At 39.9% G+C, this 23,516-nt stretch overlaps 3 protein-coding genes across 3 annotated transcripts; all 3 read right to left on the bottom strand.

The window, feature by feature from the left end:
• Nucleotides 1-8,655: 8,655 nt before the first annotated feature.
• Nucleotides 8,656-18,174, bottom strand: LOC116430154 (neuropeptides capa receptor). The gene is made up of 7 exons (XM_031983904.2): nucleotides 17,629-18,174; nucleotides 16,663-17,127; nucleotides 14,021-14,111; nucleotides 12,471-12,670; nucleotides 11,819-12,070; nucleotides 9,946-10,270; nucleotides 8,656-9,098 (listed from the first exon to the last, which is right to left on the bottom strand). Exons 2-7 carry the CDS (start codon nucleotides 16,946-16,948, stop codon nucleotides 8,855-8,857), a joined length of 1,398 nt encoding a protein of 465 aa, XP_031839764.1. The 5' UTR covers nucleotides 16,949-17,127; nucleotides 17,629-18,174; the 3' UTR covers nucleotides 8,656-8,854.
• Nucleotides 18,175-18,845: 671 nt separating this feature from the next.
• LOC116430127 (putative RNA-binding protein EIF1AD) lies at nucleotides 18,846-23,503 on the bottom strand. Its single transcript, XM_031983831.2, has 3 exons — nucleotides 23,359-23,503; nucleotides 19,209-19,481; nucleotides 18,846-19,133 (listed from the first exon to the last, which is right to left on the bottom strand). Exons 2-3 carry the CDS (start codon nucleotides 19,473-19,475, stop codon nucleotides 18,930-18,932), a joined length of 471 nt encoding a protein of 156 aa, XP_031839691.1. The 5' UTR covers nucleotides 19,476-19,481; nucleotides 23,359-23,503; the 3' UTR covers nucleotides 18,846-18,929.
• tam (DNA polymerase gamma, catalytic subunit tam) lies at nucleotides 19,488-23,170 on the bottom strand. Its single transcript, XM_076368188.1, has one exon. The coding sequence runs from the start codon at nucleotides 23,168-23,170 to the stop codon at nucleotides 19,637-19,639; it is 3,534 nt and encodes a 1,177-aa protein (XP_076224303.1). The 3' UTR covers nucleotides 19,488-19,636.
• Nucleotides 23,504-23,516: the final 13 nt, after the last annotated feature.

Genomic DNA, 23,516 nt, shown 5'->3' with positions numbered 1-23,516 from the left:
ATATTTTAATATAAAATACGTGTTCAAAGTTCCATCAGAATCACGAAGACGAGATCCAATTTTCTAGTCGAAGAATATCAGTTGATCGGAATTCCTCGATTTTTCGAAGGGTACTTCGGGAAGACGTTTGCCACCCTTAATCAGGCTCTTCCATTGTTCACGTAATCACGAATCGTATCCCATTCATTGTCTCTCTCCATTCATCTTGAATCGCGATTTGCATGCATTTGCATGATCCCCCCATTGCGAAAGAAGTCGCCCCGAACGAACGTCGCATTTTCAACGTTCCAACAATCCCTCATTTTCTCGGTTCAAGATGTTCAGCGGAAGAAGGACGATCGCTGGGTCATCGTTTCCGACTGATGATCACGGTCTTCGGAGCTAGAGCCGAGCAGGAAGCGAATCCTCGATCCTGTTAGTAGTGATGAATGCTTTAATCTTAGTTTCGAAGTAATTCGGTACTCTCGAAGACGTTATGATTTGAATCAGTTCGAATTCGATGCAGTGGTTTCCAATTCTTGAATGCTTCGAATTTTTGTTAGTCTTGGAACTTTGAAAATTTGGAAGTGTGCAGGTTGGAGAGTTTGAGAATTTGAAAATATGAAAGTGTGCAGGTTGGAGAGCTTAAAAATTTGAAAATATGAAAGACTGCAGGTTGGAGAGCTTAAGAATTTGAAAATTTGAAAGTCTGCAGGTTGAAGAGCTTAAGAATTTGAAAATTTGAAAGTGTGCAGGTTGGAGAGCTTAAGAATTTGAAAATATGAAAGTGTGCAGTTGGGGAGAGTTTAAATATTTGAAAACTTGTAAGTTTAAACGTCCAAGAGTTTAAGAAGTTGAAGACATTAAAATTTGAAAATTTGAAACTTTGGATCTTTGGAGCTTTGAAGCTTAGAAGCTTTGAAATATTGAAATTTTGAAACTTTGAAACTTTGAAGTTTTGAAACTTCGAAGCTTTGAAATTCTGAAACTCTGCAACCTCGCTACCCGACGGAGTTCCAACCATTCAAGCTTCCAGCATGTGCCCGTACAAAACGCTTCGGCCATTCCACAACCATTACTACCTGTCTGTCCCCGAGTCAAGGTTCTCCACGAAAGAAAATCCGGCACCTTGCCGCGTCTGTACAAAGCGTAGTCGATCGCGTGCCTGGGCAGATGCACCTGATGAAACGAGCAGCCCGTACGATCCTCGTCGCGCTTGGGACTCTGCTCCTCCGTTGGTCCCGAGTACGAGTCCAGGATTAATATCAGTGTTCCAAGGATGAAAATGTAGAAGAAGAACTGGAAAATATTTTCTGCTTTGCGGTACAAATTGCGCGGTGCGCTGTCGGAATTTCAATTCCGAAGTTTGATGTATTATGCGCTGGCTCTCGTTCGCCGCGGCGGATGAAAGACGCAGGATTCGCGGAGTTCGTAGCGAAAAACGAACAGCAAATCGATTTCATAACTCTCGGGAAGAATATTTTCACCTATAATCTGCGCCGCGATGAATACAACATGATTCGAGTAAAGTAGACCGCTCGCGTTGGACGAATTAGAATCAATTTGCATAGAAAACGCGGAGATCTCTTCCTCTCGTAACCGTTCTCCCAGAATTTTGGAACCAAAAGTCAGAGTACACCCCCTAATACATATTCCAGTAGTCATAACGCGTAAGATTTATTTAAATTTTTCTTTACGAGCGTCCTCCAGGTCAAGACCACGGAATTTGGCACAAAATATTTACTCTCAAATCGATCAGCGATTCATGGCCGCTTCGATTTGGCACAAGGATGCTGTTAATTATATTCGTCTATATTAGTTCCTTCTGCCACGAACCCCTCGACTTTCATGATGAAAATGATTACTGGTATTTTGTTAACTCTTTGCACTCGGAAGTTCTTCGGTAGAAATATTCAACATGATGAGATAGACATTCTTCGAAACCAGTTAATTCGAGAACAAATTCAGAGACAAAAATTTCCTTTCAATGTTTCATCACTTAACATTAATTGTAATTAACATTACATATAAAACTTGAAGCTTTCACTGTATCGAATGAAACAATGACGAAGAGTCACCTCTCTACTACGAAAGGTTACGTATAAGACTTTTTAATTCCGCTGTAGCAGATCCGGTGCAAAAAGTTCAAGTGACACACAATAGACGGAGAAAGTAATGAAGTGTTTTCCAGCGGTGTCACCGCTGCGCTCGAGATGCGGAAAAAGGTTCGCAGGACACGTGAACGTGGACAAAAACGGAAACTTTCTGGCGCAAACAAGATCCCGCCGCTTCTCGTTTACAACGAATTTTACCTTCGACGTCTTCCGACCTAGCGCCGACATAATAGCATTACGTTTCTTCGTTTTTGTCCTTATTCAGTCTGCGGGGGGGCTTTTAGGCGAGAAACAGTGGATTAGGGAACGTTGCGTCTGAAAAGGAAACGGGAGAGATCAATGGCAGGCCGGTGGACAGCGATCGGATCGATCAGAAGCGGATTAGCGCTGGAACTAGTCGAAACGACTGGTTTTGGTCCTTTTATTTCGTAATTATTGATGTCTTAACCAGTTAACTGTGGAATTTAGTTCAACGCTAGGTTTACGGAACGCGTCAATTTGACGCAGATTGAATTTTACAAACATTGTTTGGTAAATGTTTCAATCGGTTTTCGTTGATCCAGTTAGAATATGAATCCTGATTGTCTATTCCTACGGCGTTTCTGTTTAACTCTTGTTTTGCAACAACGCGGAACATTCCGCTGTTCGACGAACAATCCGGCTGCAGGCGGACGCAATTTTAATACGAAACTTCGCGGACACGATTAAAGAGTAATCGAATTTATTAGAACTCTCGCAATATCAGCTGCGAAAACAGAAATCGGTTCAACGTGACTCGCGTTAACACTGAAACTAGTAGAATGACGCATTCCTGACTTCTTTCTGTAGTTAACACTAGGTTTACAGAACGTGTCAATTTGAGGCAGATTGAATTTTACAAACATTATTTGGTAAATGTTTCAATCGGTTTTCGTCGATCCAGTTACACGAATATGAATCCTGATTGTCTATTTCTACATCTACAATTTCCAAAATCTAAATCAACGAATATCAACTTCCCCAGGAACAATAGAGTAAACTGTACAATAAATGACTGTAAATCTAGTGTCAAAAAATCTCTCAAATCGTCAAACAGAGTTAAATGGTTAAAAGCATTGAGTATTCGAAATGATCTTCAAAGTAAGTAGTTTCACTTGAATACTGTAATGAATGTCTGAAGAAATTGATAATAATCAATTATTGCGTATTATTTATTGCTCGGTAGTTCTAGTGTTAGTTCGCCAGAGATTGTGTTACCCATTGCAATGACTTTTCCCCTCGTAGTCGATGGAAAACCGTTGGAAGTATGCATCGGTAGATCCAGCAGAGAAACTGGACCGCGATTAAGGCAATTAGCTCGGCGAAACAATTTAAAGATTCCAGAACGAGCACTAGCATTCTCGCGTGCCTCGAACTGTTTACCTAACATTCTCGCCGGAGGATTGTTAATCACGCACAAGACGGACACTTTAATTTAGGTTACATCATACATTTCAATGACTCGAACAAAGGAACTTCTGGATCAACGATACGAATCTGCATCGTTTGTTTGACGTTGGAAGGATCATTTGAAAAATTCACATGGCTGCAGACGAATTAGTTACAGTTGTTGCTAGACCTTTTTCAGTAGTTGCAATAAAATAATAATTATAATAATAATATAAATATAATATTATAATATATTATTATTATTATTATTATATAAATATAATAATTATTTCATTGCAATAATATAATAATTGCAATGAAATTAGAATGTTTAACACTAGAACTACCGTAACAGTCAAGTTTCAATTTTCCTGTTTCGTAATTATTGATATCTTCGAAGCATTGAATATTCGAAATGATTCTGAAAATAAATATGAATGTCTGAAGAAACCGAAAATAATCTATTACTACAACATTCATAGCGATTACATTTCAATAGTATCAAATGCTCGGTAGTTCCAGTGTTAATTGTTCTACGGAAACTCGAAGAACGCATCTATTGAGATTTCAGTTAGTCATTCACTTCGCGTTTTAACTGCTGCACTAGTCCTAGTGTCCTGAAAACGTCAGAAGTATTAGTTGCACGGGTCCTGGAAAAGGACTTCCCATACACCGCGCAATTTTCGACAGTTAAACGAAGTTCGAGCGTAACGACGCCCTTAACAAGAGAAATTGCGTCTCCCCCCGCGCTCGTTTCCATAAATTACCGCGCCGAAATGCGAGTGCAAGGACGCGCTTAATAATTAAAGACACGAAATTTCGCCTCGAATTCATTAAAACCAAGTCCGTGACAAAGTGGCCGTTTCCCGTGAACACTTTCCGCCATCCGATCGACGGGAAACGCGCGTCGGAACAACGTCCGTTTACGCATCGATTAATCGGGAAGGATCCAACGGGCGAGGATAAATGAATCGCCGGGGCTTGATTGGTTATAACCGAGTTTCCTTCTCGGATCTGCCGCGGTATCGATTCAAGACGATGGCAACGAAGTTCCGTGATTAACCGGCAACGAGAAATCTAACTGACCGAGATAAACGGATTACGTAACAAGACAGTCGAAAGTGGAGACCCTGCAATCCTTCGGTTCGACCCTTGGAATCCGAGTCCTCAAAGGATCGTCGCGACCCGTGAACTTTCACGCTTGTATCCCGTTACTCGGCGGCGTCTTAATTTAACGGTAACAACACCGGAAACCGGTCGAATGACCGAATTTCAAATTCTACGCTTCCTGTCGTTCGTTTCGCTCGACATCTGCTCCGATATTGTCCGATTAATACGTTGAACGCCGCACGATTCCATAGAGCAGAATACACAAAATGGAACAAACATTGTACTAAATCATTTGACTGAATTGCATTATTGTTATTGCATGTTTATCTAGCTGAATGTCAACGCATTAGGTAGTATTGTTTATAATATAGAGATCTTTTCAGATAATCGTGGTTTAACTGAGTGAACTGTAATTTGGCTTTCCGATGGGAAAATATCTACGTTGTTCTCGTATAACTTTGTTATAAAATTGAATTGCATTATTGTTGCATGTTCATCTAAATGTCACGTTAGGTAGCATTATTTATAATATAGAAATCTTTTCAGATAATCATGATTTAACACTAGAACCACCGAGCATTTAATACGATTGATATGTAATCCCTATAAAAATTGTAATAATTGATTATTATCAATTTCTTCTAGATCATTTCGGATATTCAATGCTTTTAAGATATCAATAATTACGAAATAAAAATGTTGAAACCAGTTATTTTGACTAGTACGGTAGTTCTAGTGTTAACTAAGTGAACTATAGTAATTTGCTTGCCATGGGAAAACATCTACGTTATCCTCGCATAACTTTGTTATCAAAAATTTGCAGAATGTCCCTACAGGACAACTTCCAAAGTTCAAAAGTTAATAAAAAAGAAAATAGTACTTCCCATGGTGAACTCCCATTGCTCTCAACGTGTTAATCAGTTCTTCAATTGCTCTCTTTCCCGTCGTCTCCGTTTCCACTAAGAATTTATCATCTAACTTCCTCACCTTTGTTTTGTAACCGGTTATTTGACTGGTCAGAATAAGTACCGGTACGGTTACTGTGAAAAGGGTTCACCTTTAACGCGCAACAGAGATTCCGTCTATCTCCGATCGTCGGTGAACTTGCGGCATTGTCGTACGCCTGACTCCGACGTCTTTCCTCGAAGTAAGCTCATTAAGAAGTTCGAACTCGATCGGAAACCCGGTGAACTCGATAAGAAGCGAGACGTCGGTGTGTGTTACGATAGAAAAAAAGACGTTACCGGCCGAAGGAAAATTCGTCGCAGTTTCTGTCACCGATTTCATGTATCTATGATATCGAGACAGTCTCGTGATGAAGATTCGTAACGGAATTCACTAAGACTAAATATTAATTAAAGTAAAGGCAGTAATTGACGTAGTATCGGTAGTTTCCATTTTTCAGGGAAACGTGGAAAATAAGTAATTCTACAGTAGTAATCTTTCGATAAGTTCACGAATAAAATTTCTCTTAACTGGTTAACTATCGGTGCTTTTACTTTATATATTTTTCATGTCAATGAAATGTCATTTATGTACTATCTATCCGTACTTTTTACTTTATATATTTTTCATGTCAATGAAATGTCATTTATGTACTATCTATCCGTACTTTTTACTTTATATATTTTTCATGTCAATGAAATGTCATTTATGTACTATCTGTCAATGTCGAACCTTCAGAGGAATAGATAGACGGAATGAGCATAAGGTTCTCGTCTTTTTCTACTGAATTATTCATGGCAAAGTGGTTCGATCAAGCGCAGTTGTGAACGGAGTTATAGGACAAGGGGTTAATCATTTCGAGGCATGACGTGGGATGAAATGCGAAGCGCGCGTTTCGCCTGCTGCCACTCGGGATGACAGAATTTTCGGTCTCGCCTTGGTGAACTTGACGCTGGATGGCTGAATAAACAGCGACGCGGGAATCGGTTCGATAATCGTTTACTATAACAGGCGCGCACACGAGTCTGCAACGAGATTGCGGTGAATCTGCAGTTTGCCTCTCCCAGTTTTTCATGTTTAACCGAGCAACTAATCCAGACGCCAATCGATTCTTCATTTTATTGTTTAACACTGGGTTTACGGCCATTTATTGTACACACTTAGATTGTGGAAACTGGAGATTCGATAGTAGGTAATTGGGGTACATTTCAGTGTGATCGCATAAAAATCGACGTAAACATTTACAAAATAATATTTCTAAAATCCAATATGCCTCAATTTGACGCGTTCTGTAAACCTAGTGTTAATGAAAATATGTGTTTCCTGGAAGAAACTACAAGGTAGTCAGAAACTGAGTACCAACTTATAGTTGGTTCAATGTGGCACAAATTGGAAAATTAGGCATCAATGCTCGAAAAAGAATATTTAACTAATTTACTAATCCTAGTGTCCTGAAATGTCAAAAGTATTAGTTGCAGAGTTCCTTGAAAGAAAGCACTTCCCATGCGTCACGCAATTGGCTTAAATTCAATGTGGCACAAAATGGAGAATTAAGCATCAATGCTCGAAAAAGAATATTTAACTGGTTTGCTAATCCTAGTCACAAGTATTAGTTGCATAGTTCCTTGAAAGAAGGCACTTCCCATGCACCACGCAATTTTCGACAGTTAAACGAAGTTCAAGCTTAACGACGCCCTTAAGAAGAGAAATTGCATCTGCCCTGATTTCGGCTAAGATTTAGCACCGTAACCCTTAGCCACACGCGTGTCGGACTCTCAAGGAATATTCCCCAGAGAATCTACCAAGAACAAATGTCACCCTATCATTTAAGTTCGAATCGAGAAACAGGGTGGACGATCGGGAAAACCGAAAGTATCATGAAAACGGCTCGCAGATCGCGCTAATGGACGCGAATTATTTGTCCGTGATCCTGAATTTTGATTCGAGGTATGCAAAGCATGTCTGTTGCGTCGCGGGAATTAATTTCCTCCCGCGTTCCTGGTCGTCGTCGTCGAATATCTCGCGGGACTGGAAATATTTCCCGATTCTTCGGTTGCTCCGTCCCGATAAATATGCAGCGCGAAATTACGAGACGGCGAGCGTTCGAAACCCTCGCGATTGAAAGCTACGGTTACAGTTCCTCCCGGGAAATAGAGGCGCGCGCGCCGTTGGAAACGCCGCGGACCGTTCCCGACGTTGCTCCTCGGAAATACTTAAAATAGTTCCTTCGGAGAATTCCAGCGCGCATTTCGCACGCTTTGATACGGGAAACCTCTGTCTAGCGACGCTTTCCTTCACGGGGATTTTTAAACGCCCGTTATTTCCTCGGGGAATGTCGAAACCCTTGCCTAATTTAATTTTTTACCTGTTGAAGCTAAGTTTTCTGCTGCAACCTGCTGTGTGAGATACATGTTTCAGGGTAATTAACAGTAGAACTAGCAAATAGGTCAAATTGAATCATTCTAATTCTCTTTTCTCAATTATTAACCCTTTGCACTCGACAATATTTTTACAAGTATTCAGTGTTTTCTGACGAAATATTGACAATATTATTTGCAACATAGAGAAACATCTTGCGTAAATTATGGGGCAGAGTTGTTTTATTTGTTAATACCTGATTCGACATTTTATATTGAATTTTTCAGTTTACAATTTTGTTCAATCAAATGGCGAGAGTCGCGCCTCAAGTGCAAAGGGTTAAAAAGGTAACATATAGTCCTTTGCAGTTTTACGTATGATCGTTCGTTTTAATTGGAAATTAGCTGTAACGTCTGCTATGTATATCTTTCAAGTATCCGATATATAAAATTCAATTTAGCCATTGATACATCAATTTCCAACTTCGTCCGTTATCTTCTCAATAATCCCGAAGACAAGAGATCAGAAATGAATCATTCTGCCCAGTAGTTGATCGGAACGTATCCTAACCTTCCAGAGTCTAGACTCCGCACATTTCCTCTTTAATCCTTTCGACAACGTCGTCCCAGATACGCTACATGCTCGCCTTAATCGAGTAGTGGATGCAATTTTCTTAAAATAATGCATATTGCGCCGCAAAGCCGCGCGAGATAGCGTCATCCCGCGACGAACGAACGATCGCTGCGAGTTTCATCGGTTTTATTAAACATTTGAATCGTACAGTTCGATAAAATCGGAGGAAAGTCGGCCGACGACGACCGTGGAACGTTACCGAAGAATAAATAAACGATTTTGAGTGATCGACTTACAACTAGTATTTACAAGAGCGTCTCGACGCGGAGACTAACGGTGAAACACAGAATTTATAGTCTCGTATGGTGTCACAAGTTACTGCTCGCGATAGACATGGACTCCTCGCCGGTACTTTTCGACGAATCGTTCTTGTTCCTCTCGTGTTCCCGAACTACGGAGTGCATTCGATCAAGAAGCGGCCTAGACGTCGAGTCTTCCCTCTTCGGCGCGTAAGATTTACGGGGCGCATTATCGTTCGCGTTCCCGTCTCGGCTCACGCTCTCACGGCTGGCGGTGAACCGGAACATCTCCTTCGCCTGGCTGATCGTGTACCTGCGCAAAAATCGTTGGAATTATTATTGTTCCGGTAAGGAACCTCGGTAACTCGAACATGTGGAACTTGAAGAGCTTTATGAGACAAGTGTTTTTGACTACTACCTAAATTTGAAATTAAGAAACTTGCTATGATCCAAGTTTGAAATTAAGAAACTTCCTACGACCCAAATTTGAAGTTAAGAAATTTCCTAGGATTCAAATTTGTAATTAAGAAACATCCTACGACTCAAATTTGAAATTAAGAAACTTTCTATGATCCAAGTTTGAAATTAAGAAACTTCCTACGACTCAAGTTTAACATTAATGACACTCGCAACTCAAATTTTGAATTGAGCTAAAACCCATCAATTGAGCTTTGATTCGAATTTAAAATTAGGAAACCCTCTGCAACTCGAATCTAGAGTTTTCACTGATTACAACTAAAATTTCAATTTAAGGAAACCTCTACACCTCAAATTTATAGTTTAGTATACATAATCTAATAGTACACAACCTATAAGCATATAACCCAAAGCCTTTAGACAACTTCTATAAGTTGAATTGTCGATCAGTAATCAGTAATCCTCATAAAAATTGTAACAATATATTCTTCTTAGTTCTTCATATATTCATTAGAGTACTCAAGCTATGTATTTTCAAAATTATCTCAGACATTATCGTCAGAAAATGTTGAACATTTCCATCGAAAAACTTTCGAGTGCAAAGGGTTAAGTTTCTTTCACTCGCTAACTCGGTAACGCCCCCGTAACTCCCGGATCATACATTTCCCCTAAGCGGTTCGACTTATCAAGGATCCGTTGTAATAAGTTCCCTTTTCTTCTCGTAACGTCCATGTCGCCGTTACCTCACTGAGTTCTTGAAGTTCGAGTTGCGAGCCTTCCCGCCGGGACTCCCCTCGCACATCTGGGACTCCTTGGCCGGCCAGCTCCTGGCCGACGACTTCTTGGACCCGCAGCAGATCGTCTGCTTGAACGCGTACCGATACTTCATGCTCATTAAATTATACAAGATCGGATTCACGGTGGTGCTGAAGTAGTACAGGCATCCGCTCAGGATGTACAGCAGCTCGTTCAGGTCCGGGTAATAGTCGGAGTCCTGGCCGTAGACGTACAGCAGCCGCTGAGCGTGGAACGGGGCCCAGCAGATGAAGAACATTATCACCACAGCACCTGCAATCGAGTTAGCGTTGTCAGTCCTGAATAAAAAAGTTTCGAAAACGATTCGATAAAAGAATTTCTGCTCAATTTCGGAATACTGTTTATCGTCGACGTTCATTTTCCGAGAAGTCCAGCATCGAAGAAATCCTGAATACATCGTGTTAATTGGAAGGAGAACATATTTGAAGCTATTATAGTGGTTACTATATTGTAGATAGTGAAAGAGTGGATCTTGAGCAATTGAGAACTAGGAATAAATATATGTATTTAATAAAATATGGAAACAACACGGGCAACACGTAAAAAATACAACTCAATACCACGGAGGCCAACATACGACTCTTGTGTTGGCCTTCTTATATTCACTCTTCCTAAAAATACCTTAACCTACGCCAAAAATTCTAGATACTACACTATGAATTCCAAAACAGCAGGTCAACCGATCAACGTTTCGAGAAAATCGGTCTGCCTTTAGAAATAAATACTTTTTATAGAGAGTGCTATTCTAACTGTCAAAGGAATGGATGGCGATTAATATATCGATTTTATATGGTTTCGTGGCTAGTCCGCTGGTCCGCGTTTTATCGATATTGAAATATGTGGTTTCAAGGGGATACCGCGGGGAACTAAATGGTTAAAAAATGGTATTCCAGTTTTGAATCTTCCAAAAATCGATTCTTCTTCACACGTTGGGAGTATGACTCTTTAAAAATGCACTTGGAACAGTTTGTTCCGATGTTCGGCGAAATAACGAGGTTGCAGATCCTTTTAGGGGACATCAAAGTTTCGAACGAGCTCTCGAAATCACATTTTCCGAAACCGTCGCCACATTTCAGTGCCAGTTGATCGATTGATGTGAAATTTATAGGGGACCATCGGCACATGTGCTGCAGTGTGAACCTCAATGTTTGAAATCCGGAAGAATGATGGAGAAATGGATACTCAAACTTTATAGTGTCGTTGTTCTTTTGATAATCAAGATATTTGTTGCTTTGACTTTCTTAGGAAATCCGTTACATACTCTGTTTATGTTTTCCTAAGGGGTATTTGGTTTTATAATAATTAACTATAAGCCTTGGAATCTGGTGCACTTTTCAGTGAAAACGCGTTACTCCAATTATCTGTACATGCTTAAGTTCCTCTCATCATTGGTATAAAGAAAAAGTTTCGACGTCTTTCATTGCGAAGCTAAGTTACGTGATTCTTCTAGAGACTTCCCAGATTTGCAGTTTTACCATAAGAATTCTAATTCGAAAGACTGTAACGAGTTTTACGATGTATTCATTGATAAATCCCAGTTTTAACCCTTTGCACTCTGTTGTCGCCACTGCGGCGACATTGTAAGATAAGTTTGTAACGTCATTTTTAGTCAAACATAACTTTATAGTTAGATAGTTCATATTAAAACTGATTCGGAGTTGCTGAAAGGTTACATTAAAAATTGTTCGCAGTGCAAAGGGTTAATTATCCCGGAGCAATTTCATTTTTTAGAGAATTCAAAAGGATCCTGAAAATGCGGTGCGAATGGATGACACGTTAAAAAATTAAGGCCTTCCTTACTCAGCATCCTGATGACTGATCTCCGGGATTGAATCTGTCTGGATTCCCCATGAATCGTGCTGTGCACCACTGAGCTCAGAGCTTCCTTCGTGCTGTTCCTGATCTTCAAGCCCATTCTTGTGTAAACCACCAAGATCACCAGCATCGGGATCAGGAAGAATATGATGCTGCTCAGCTCGTAAAGGGGGAACTTGGGCATGTAAGGCAACAGCATGGCGCATATCGCGGAATCCGCCGAATAGTTGCCCGACTCTGAATCGTACAATTTCATTAGTTTTGTTAGACATTCTCTGTGCCACGTCTGACGGTGCAGATGCACTTGCAGGAAACTCGCGACATATTTTTTTTTATGTGTATAGACGTACATGGGATTGCCGGTAGAAAATTCAATTTCATTGTGATAGTAATGAAATTAAGTGAAATCGAAGGAGAGAAAATGGAATAATCTAAAATTGAGTAGAATAGAATGAAATGAAATAAAGTAAGATAAACTGTAACATGAAGAGATAAAATAGAATAAATTAACATAAGATGGAAGTGTCATGAAATAAAAATTGTTGCAAGTTGCTAGCAAGTGTATCCGCACTTTAAGTTTTTCTCGCCAGACGCAGTATTTCCAGATATACTGCAGTATGGAACTGAATTAGTTCACCTGGCGGATACTCGACCAAATTGACTTTCGTGTAAATCGCGAACGGTATCGCGCAGACCAGTGCAATTGACCACGCAGCCAGGATGAAACGTATCGGTCTTTTGAGACCGCTTATCGTGTACACGCGAAGCGGATGACAAATGGCCAGGTATCTTTCCATGGAGAAGGCCACTATCGTAAGGACGGACACGTACGACGACCTATCGAACGAGTAAAAGTGATTTACTTCTGGATTCGTCGAAAATATGATTCTTCAAACAAAAAGTGAACCCCGGGGAAAAATGGTTATACGCCTAGATAAGTAACTTAGCCCGGAGGTTTAATACATTGACTGCCACGAGACTGTAAAGCGTCTTAAATCATATCAACTATTCTGTCGTAATAAAGAAGAAAGATAAAAGAGAAATAGGAGATTTGCCGCATTTGTTGGTAATTTAATGGAGTTAACCCTTTGCGATCGAATTACGTAAAGGCCTTTTTCTAGCTTTGATATCGAAGATTGAGAGATTGTTGTATAGCTTCTTTTTTTCCTAGTATTTAAGACTTTGATGTGTAATTCGACTTTATAGAGAGATGAAGAAGTTCTAGAAGTCTGGAAATCTAGAAGCTTAGTAAGAAATTTAGAAGAAGTTCTAGAAGTTTAGAAATCTAAAAGCCTAAGATTCTAGGATTCTAGGAGTCTAGAAGTCTAGAAATCTAGAAGTTTAGAAGTCTAGAAGTCTAGAAGTCTAGAAGTCTAGAAGTTTAGAAGTCTAGTAATGCAGAAATCTAAAAGTCTAGTATTCTAGAAGCTTTGAAGTTTAGAAGTCTAGAAGTCTAGAAGTCCAGAAATCTAGAAATCTAGAAGCATTGAAGTTTAGACGTCTAGAAATTTAGAAGCTTTGAAGTTTAGAAGTCTAGAAGTCCAGAAATCTAGAAATCTAGAAGCATTGAAGTTTAGACGTCTAGAAATTTAGAAGCTTTGAAGTTTAGAAGTCTAGAAATCTAGAAGCTTTGAAGTTTAGAAGTTTAGAAGTTTAGAAGTCTAGAAATCTAGAAGCATTGAAGTTTAGAAGTTTAGAAGTTTAGAAGTCTAGAAATCTAGGAGTCTAGAAGTCTAGAAGTCCAGAAGTCTAGAAATCTAGAAGCATTGAAGTTTAGACGTCTAGAAATTTAGAAGCTTTGAAGTTTAGAAGTCTAGAAGTCCAGAAATCTAGAAATCTAGAAGCATTGAAGTTTAGACGTCTAGAAATTTAGAAGCTTTGAAGTTTAGAAGTCTAGAAATCTAGAAGCTTTGAAGTTTAGAAGTTTAGAAGTTTAGAAGTCTAGAAATCTAGAAGCATTGAAGTTTAGAAGTTTAGAAGTTTAGAAGTCTAGAAATCTAGGAGTCTAGAAGTCTAGAAGTCCAGAAGTCTATAAATCTATAAATCTATAAATCTATAAATCTATAAATCGATAAATCAAAAGTCCAGAAATCCAAAAGTCCCAAAAGAAGAAAGGTCTGCAAGTTCCGCAAGTTAAAAGAATTCTCGACTGCAAAGGGTTAACGTTAAAAGGGTGAACTCTCTTACATTTCCGACACGTATGCCCTGATCTTGCAGAGGCCGACCCCCAGCGCCCACGGGTACTGTTGCCAAAGGCAACTTAGCTCGTTAGGTAATCCTGAAAGATGAACAAGTCTCGATAACGATCGGTGCTCCTCCTGGATAACGATCTACCTACATGGATATTCCATTTAAGCCGTGTTCCACCGTAACCGGGACTATTTCTTTCGACTGTTTTCTATATCAACCGGCACCGGTGTTATCTGTGATTTATTTCCGCGACGATTGCAACGATTGACGTCAGACAGGACGCGAACCGGCGAGCGAGCCCAGCGGAGCTTCTGCGTCGTTTCGCAGCTACACAAACTCGTTTTCCCGAAAGCAGATTTACGACGAACTTGTCTTAAGCTCTCCGGGTAATTAACACGCGAACGTCACGGTGTTCCGCGGCAACATTAAACGAGACGGGGAATTAAGACTCGCGCGTTGGGCGCGCGACAGACGCTCGTCATCTATCACCGTTCTCCCACGCAAACGGGAATCGCATCGGTTTCGCTTTAACGCGTCGACTGCCGCTGGAGTTTCCACCGTTTTACATAATATTGCTTATTCTTTCGCGGCAAATGATAAATGATGTTAGAAGTAAGATAGGCAGTGTAACGCCACTTCTCGGTTTTAGACCGTTTGGCTACAGTCTTTCTTGGTTTATTGAGTTTCTTTCGCAGTTCGTCACTAAAGTCGCCGAAGTGATCGATATTGTAATACGTTAAACAAAAGAATTTCGTGGCAAGACTCAAGTGACTTATTTCCTGTTTGTTCCCAGGGAAAACCAAATATATACCGATTATTTCCCTATAACGATTGTTATCTGCCACCGATATCGGCAGTTTCTAATCGAACGTGCGTATACGATCTACGCCTTATCTGACGACAATTGATGTCACCATTCATTTTTTATCGCGGATATCGATGGTGCAGCGGAAAAATTTGTAACTTTCGTAAGTAAATTCCAAAATGACCGTGTACAAAGCAGCGTTGAAACATAGGCAGTTAGCAGTTAGCGAGACGATTATCGGCTTATGCCGGTCGACGGTGAATCATGGTAATATGTGGTCGCGGAAGAGAATGCTCCGTGAAATTTTGTGTTGATAGAAGCTAAATTTAAGGCGAGTCTAGCGATAGTTGCGCGATAAGTGTGAATCGAAATTGAAGAGGTTCGGAGATAAGAAACTGCGCTGTTCGAAAGGAATCAGAAGTCACGTGCATTCCGCGTTCTTCCGATCCACCGACGCGTAAAGGGAATAAAACATTCGGACAAATCGCTCGTATCATCTCGAAATCTCCTTGACTCATCCGCGCGGAGAGCACGCAACTTAAATCCTGAATATCCCACACGGTGACGCAAATAACAACGACGTTACAACCAACAAACAGCCCACTGTGTAGATAACGATCGCTAATGTACACACAGAGCGAAGATTAATTTAAAGCCCTTATCACCGAGCCCCGACGGAAGAACGAGAAGCAAAATGATCTCGAGCGGAACGCGTCGTTTCCCAGCCGGACAGGACTTCATTCTCGAGAATCCTTTTCATTTGTTCTATAAATACATAATTCATTCCGCGACTGTTTCGTCTTTTCTACCTGGAATAATCACCGCCCACTTTGTTGTTTCTCAAAATAACGCGTGCCGGAATCTTTAACTGCTTCTCGTCCTTATTGTTCGTTAACGCTGGCCGTATTTTAAATATATAGTTTTGACGAAGACATTTGAGTAGTATGTGATATTCAATTAATTTCTGTCTATTCGTTTCGTAGATCAAGAGAATTATGTTCTCGAGTCGAACGCTAGAATCGTTCGGGAACCTGGCGAGAATTTATTCAAGCAAACCGTGTTATTCTATATCTACGCTATCCGGTTTTTATCGTTATCAAACAGTCTTTTATCGACTATGAAAATACCACTGTTCCCAATTGAAACGCCTGTTACCGTTTAATGAACCACTCGACGTACAGTCGTTTAGGGGCAGAAACGTAAATTCAATTCGTTTATCGATCCCCCCACGGGCCTGCTCGACTAATACTCGCACAATGCACTCGTTTCCTGCGATTAAGTGTCCATCATGTTCCATTATATCTAGTTTTCTTCGTGAATGGACATAAAATGCCGTGCGGGCGAGCGCGGATCAACCGGGACGACTCAATAAAACCGTGCGTCGCTTTCTATGCTGCAGGAAATCTTCACCGACTAGCGGACGAAACAAAGACGAGGTCGCGACGAACGGGACAAACACTGAGAAAGAATTAAAAGCAAACAAGTACAATTTCGTTCCGGTTCCTTCCTTCCGACCTATCGAGCAACGATGTCAAATTGTTTTTCTATTACTTCTAAAGACGACAATCTAATTTAAAATGTAAACATTCAAACCTATGTTAGTTACGATTTAACCGATCGTTCGAACCATCTTCTTCGTCGAAAGAAAGCGAGTTCTTACAAAAACAGTATACAAAAAGAACACATCGTATCGAGAGAGGATTACTGAAAATATTTCTGATTATTTGAGTGATCAAAGATATTGAAATGACAATAAAATCACGCAAAAACAGTGTGATTTGGCTTGAACGCCTGACAATTCGCTTCTCCCGACAAGATGGCGGACCGGACTCACCCAGCGTAAGTAGAATAAGATCGGATATAGCCAGACTGAACAAGTAGTAATTCGTGGCTGTCTGCATCGAAGGATTCCTGATGATCACGGTGCACGTGGCAATGTTCCCGAAAATCCCGGTGACGAATATCACCAGGTAGGCTATCGTCAGCGGCACCACGAACCTCATAGGCAGGTACTTCGGCCCGAGTACCTTTTCCAAATACTCGGCCTCCGTCAGGTTCCTCAGGTCCCAGTCCTTCCAAAAATCGTGCAGATCGCTCGCGTCCTCGTTCGGCGTTTCCATAATGACGATTCCCTCTCCGGGAACGAAATGTTCAGCTACGTCAGACGAAATTCGCCCAACAGTGGGCCGGACTCGCGGCGTACATTTGAGAAAGGATCCTCGGTCTTGTTTGTAAATACCGAAACTCGCGGAGAGAACGAGCCCGTTAACGGTTTATTTTAAAAATGCGCACTCGATATCTGTGGAAATAATCACAGGTAAACAAAGCATACTGCTGCGGCCAGATAACCCGCAGTCGAGTCAACAAACAATGGTCAGTCGATCGTTAATGGGTCATCGATCCAAACGGGTTGTACGTTGAAATCATCGGTGCAGTTTCCGATGTCAGTTCACTTCGAATGATTTCAATAAATTTACTAGAAGCAAACTTAATTAAGCAACTTTAATTCTTCGGGATGTACGCTTTCCCATCGATTGCCATTAACAGAAAATCATCGCATGCGAAACTGGATTGTCCAAAGAAGTGTCAGTTATGACGCTACAAATTTCATCTAATTATATAAAGAAGTTACAGCGCTGATTATACTCTACTTTAATTCTAATCTCAACATTCCTCATCGCTTAACTGCTGCACGACCTGTGTCGATGATCCCAACACAACCAGTTCAAGACGATCTTCACGAACTTCGACGATTGCCCGCGAATCCGCTAAAACAATTCCACGGACGAACGGAACGTACGTATCTGCTCCAACAGTTTCCATTCCAAATGACAATCAAGCGTTAGCTGGAGCACAGCCACTGACTTCCGATTGCCGCACCGCCGCGGGACTTCGTTCCTCTCCCTCGAGGCTGCACTCTTTGCGACATCTTCGAACCGATTCGCGGACGTGTGTAGAATGGCTGTTTCCTCGAACAATAAAGAAACTTGCCACCGTTTATCAGATCAATCAATTTCGAGGGAACAGCCGCCTCGAAATATCACGGATTACTGGAGATAACGATCCGCTTGTATTTTCGACGCACAAAACACGTGCGCCCGGCTGCGGAAATTCGCGTAACGGCGCTGTCGTGCAAAAAATCGAGTTAGATTCGGGGTTATCGGTTCTAACGGGGAGACAGTTTGGTTTTTTGGGAACGTTGGTGGATCGTGGTCGAACGGGAACGGAATAAATCGTCGACGCGAGAGGTAGATCCGCGAAATCTGCGACGGTTTCGGGTATCGTCGACGCAACGTGACTGAACGTAATGTTCTCGGCGATACCTTGGGACACCTGTCGTCGCAACAACAACCTCGTCCTCCTCCTGATTTCACTGATAACGATCCGGTCTAACGTATCATTCGATTACGGTAGGATCAGCAGTTGCATTTAATTACCGCGCTCATAATTGGTCGAGTATGCAGCCACGCGCATTCCTTGGATGCCGATGGAGATGCTGCATGGAACGGGGAACGCGGTTTTCCGAACAAAAATTATGGAAACGATACTAGATCACTTTAAAATATGTATTTGTTTATCGTTCGAAAATTGAGCGATATGTTGTGCAAGTAGAATGTACTTCATGAGTGCAGTAATTAGGAAAATTGATGTACCTTTGATAAATTCGAAAGATCTTAAGGGATAAAACGGATTCCGTCATTTCTTTGGAGTCAAAGTAAATGTAATCCAGTTTCGGTTAGGCAATACAATAGAAAATGTTAATTCACCGAAGGTTCGACGCGTATCGCGCGGTAAAAATCATGTTAGCCGATAAGATTAATCGGAGACAATGCAACGATAAATTTTTTGATAACGTGCATTTACGTCAAACCGAGGAACATTTTTTGTATTTGTTGCGGAATAAGACGTTGTTCTCGTTGATCGGTAATTACGTTAATTGAACGTGACGGGGAACGTCGCGTTTCCAATGATAACTATTACTAACGGTGAAACCCAATTCGCTGGAAAAAACGGAGATCAGTGTAGAAAAATGTTTATTACATTTACATAACATTACATATTTACAACACGGCGTTACTGCGGATGGTATTACAACGGACGTTAACTAGAATCAGACTCATCGGAACTCGAATCGTTATTGTCGATTTCATTGGAATTATGTTGCAGTCTATTCGTATTTACAAAAAGGTCATCTTCTTCGCTCTCGCTTTGGTTATCTTTGTTCACAGTCTCTCGATGTGATTTCGAAGATTCATCGAATTCCTTCGGCCAACAACCCTGAGATCGGTACCATTTCTGATGCTCCTAACAGAGTAAACGTGTCGTTTTGAATTATTTCGTAACGAGAAGGTGGAAACGTTGAAAAAAGGAGAAGCATACTCGAGTTAATATTTTGACTATTTCTGCCTTCACTTTGTCCCCTTCCAGTATTGGTTCCACCAGTACGAAATCACCTCTTTTGACCCAAATGTTTCTTCTAAACTTTGTTGGCATTGAGACAAGATACTGATCCCCGGTGGAATCCTCAACTTCGTGAAGATTGTTACCACGGGATTCGAGTATTCGTACAATTGACTGGGTCTCTGTAGGAATACTAAAATCCTCCACTTCTTTAACAACATGTTTACGTTTAGTTGCTTTAGACATTGTGATCTGTAAGTTTAAAAGTAACAAAAAAAATATATATGTATATGTGTATGTATATATAAAACTTTCATCGTAAAACGAAATAACAATTTTTGTATCGTGTAACAACGTTTTAGTACAAGCTCAATAGCTAGGAACAAAAATGCTTTTGTATAAGAATATTATTGTCTACTTTTATTTCGAACTGTTTCTTCATCAGACAATTTTTTTTCTTTTTCTGTATCGTGCCATGGCCCAAAGGAGCCACCAGATTTCTCTATGGTGGTCCATATGTCTAAACTCTCGCCTGGTGGAATTTCATATCCATTCTGTAGACCATGAGAATTCGAGGGTGTCTTGCAGTTATCCTTGGACTCTTTGCGCAACACAGTGTCCACTTCTACGGACGTGAAAAATGCCACCGACATTGGGAGATCATTTATACCCACTCTCGAAGCACAGAAGCATCGTGTCAGAAGATTGGTAACGTGCATGGCAAGAGCGGCATTGTACTTGTACTGCGACGGTACCAGGTACCGTACTTCGTCGTGAAACGATAAACAGAATCTTATGTTGTCTTTCATGAGCCACCTCATTGAAACCAGCATCAAGTGTAGAAAATCAACTGCGCCACTTTGAACTACCCAATTCACTTTTGTGGGTAAATAGCTGCTGGAGCCTTCCATTTCCAGAGCTTTGGTCAGTCTACAGTTCAAGAAGGGAGTGACAGGCTGAGGACTATCAGCAATTTCCTCTAATCTATTGAACATGGCTGATTCTGAACCACCTACCCATGTGTTTCTCCCGAACACCTCAGGCAACCTCTTTTTAAGCATTTTGGATACTTTGTAAGCATTGTAAGATGAATACTCGACATCATCCAGATCATTATTAGCCAACACTTCAGGCTTTAATCTGTACACTTTCTTGCCTTTAGTTATAGTAAACATCTTTCGAGACTTGGACGCAGCTTCTTCATTAGTCATTGATGGATTAAACTGTTTTAGGAGTCTTTCTGCAAATTTTTGTCCTGCACCATAAATTCTGGCATAATTAATTATCTTGGCTTGATCCCTTGATATCCCGACAGCTTTTGCAGTAACATTATGCATGTCAGTTTCGTTAGATTTAGTGCCTATCACGGTCATCCAGCCAAAGGGTGTAGATCCATGAACTTTTTTATAGTAAGCGTCACCCAACATAGATGAAATCCATAGCTCTTGACTATCCACATCAGCTCCAATGATGTTGTATCCTGGAGGAGCTTGTATCATAGCCCTTAATTCAGAACCAACACGATCAGGGTGGGCATTAGAAGCAGTCATCCATGTGGACTCCACTGCACGCCTGGTTAATGTACCACATGCAACAACCAATGGTATGATCGCACCATAACGGAATGACTTTTCAATTCCTGTAACAGTATCTGATAAATTGAAGTTGTCAAGCCACACTACAAATTGTGACATTATTCTATCTCTGTTATTTCTCCAATACGAAAGTGTTTTAGCGATTTTTAAAATTTCTGTTGCACTCTGTTCGGAGCTAGCAAGGACATTTTCAGAAAACTTGTTCAAGAAATCTTTAGCCAGAGGATTGCCAACATTACAATTTGCTCCATCTTTATGTGGAAGCTTGAGGAAGTAACAACAATTATCCACAATTTCGTTACACCATATTGCAGTACCTTCATAGATGTTATTAATGCCATGGCAGTCCTCTTTTTTCTTTTTATTAGTATACCAAGAATCTGGTTTGCTTAAGTTGCTTTCCACATTTTTATCGAGAGTTGACATTGCATACTCTGTTTCATCAGAGGAATAATCTATTTTTCTCAAAGAACATTGGGCCAAAAGCTGTTTCAGAGGTATGTTAGTTTGTATATTTAAATCATTTTTAAAGGGTACCAAAATCCCCCAACCATAATTTCTTCTGTAGTGTAAAGGATAAGACTCCCATGTAAGGTTTAGAAGTTTTGGAACAATTTGCATAGCTGTACTTATATTGCATGGTCCTGGCACCCAGTCCTTGTCATTGAATTTAAAACAAAGTTTTCTATACCATGCTGGGTATCCTGCCATATGTGGTATTTTAGAAGGTAAAAGTTTTCTTGTTTCCTGTAAATATGCAAATTCCGTTTCTAAAGGATCTTCATTATCTTCATCATCTGTAAGATAATTCTGTGCATCAGTTGTTTTATCTGTTTTAACTGGTGGTACAAATCTGTTTTTTAGATCCTTATACAATTTTGATGATTTCAATTTGATGCTCTGAGTACTCCAATCCTCATTCCACATCCATAAATCTTCTTTATATTTCTCGTTGTGCATAAGTTTACACACAACATCGGCTCTTTGAGAGAGAATTAATTTGGTCTCATAGTTTAAATCTTTGAATGTAGACTCTGACTCATCTATGTACCTATGCCAATTAGAATTAACAGGTAAATACGCAGTTCCAATCTCCAACATTCCTGCTAAAGTAACAGGATGAGGAAACCTTTCTTCAAACATGGGAAATAAATGAGATAACACATTGTACGTTGCAAGCACATCGTTTGCGCAGTATGTCATAAAAAAATTGAAATTCTTTTTTATATCACTTGAAGTTCCCTCTATAAGTACAGTTCTGGCTTCCTTACTTATTTCATAGCCACAATAAAATTTGTGAATTTCTGCCAAACTATTCAAACAAGTTCTAGTTTGCAAATTTGTCTTCTCTGTGGTATTTTTCTTTGTATTTAGAATTGATCTTTGGAAACTATTAATTCCACTTACAGATACATGAAGGGACATTGTATCGATGAATCTTAATCCAGTAGAATTCAACCAATATTGTTCTTTAATCTTACTTCTGTCGAATGATACATTATGACCTATTAGAATCTTTGGTTTCTTCTGAAAATCAGACAATTTCTCCCCGTGCTCTGTAGGTTTACTTTCTATTGGTATCAACTGATCTGTAGTAAACTGTTGACCCTCGTATGATCTGGCCACCCCATCTATTATAGATTTTGACACCCAACCATACCATGCTTCAGTTGATACTGCAGTAGCGATTACTGGTAAAGGACTCTCTTTCACACAAACTTCTACATCAAAAATAATACCATCCTCTAATGGGTAATCTACAGATTCTGCTCCATCAATTGTATATCTGGTCCATCCTTCATTTAATAACCATTGATCTGGCATTTTAGGAATATTTTTTATAATCCTTTTCACAATTGCCAAATAAGGCTCAACTTGTGCTCGACCAATGTTATAAAAATGTTGCTCTATATCATTACCTTCTAACTGAGGTAATTTAAGATCTACATTTGGTAATCTAGATGCATCTGTAGTTTTTATCCCATATGCCTTTAAATTATTTTTTATAGATTTTATTTCCTCCTTTGATAACTTCTCTTGTTTAGAACAATTTTTAAATATTTGTTCGTGTAATGACTTTGACAGCATTTGCATATTAATTTCATTGATCCTGGTGTTGTCATCACGTGCCTTTATATTATTTTTCCTCTTTTTTGAAGCAGAATTTGAAGTTTTAATTACATTGAATGTACCTCTTCCGTCGAATATTGTTGTATTAAATAACGCTGCTGAAGCAGAATTTGAAGTTTTAACATTGTTAAAGGTTAGGTTTTTACACATCTTTTCCTTCATGTTCCATTCTTCTTTTGTAAAAACCTTTATTGAACCTTGTTTCCATTTATTCATTTTATAAGCACTGATACAATAGTTACAATGACTCGAAATCTATATCACATGAATTTTCATTTCATTTTACTGTTTACAACTTTGTTCATGATTACAATGTAGTAACAATGTGCTCAACACGTGACTTTATTATTACCAATATGTATCAGAAATCTATAATTAATAAACCGCATCAAGTCAATTCTTACCTTTATTAACTGTTGGTATTAATCGGAAAATAATGAATATTTCGAATAATTCAATGAAATTTATCAAGTTAACGAAGTTATATGTCAAACATTTTGAACTTCTGAGTCGTCCATGTTAAACCGAATGTACAATTTGAAATCTCCCATCTCGTGTGCGT

This window comes from Nomia melanderi, chromosome 6 (genome assembly GCF_051020985.1).
Source record: "Nomia melanderi isolate GNS246 chromosome 6, iyNomMela1, whole genome shotgun sequence".
NCBI lineage: Eukaryota > Metazoa > Arthropoda > Insecta > Hymenoptera > Halictidae > Nomia > Nomia melanderi.
This window is presented reverse-complemented; position numbering and strand designations above follow the sequence as displayed.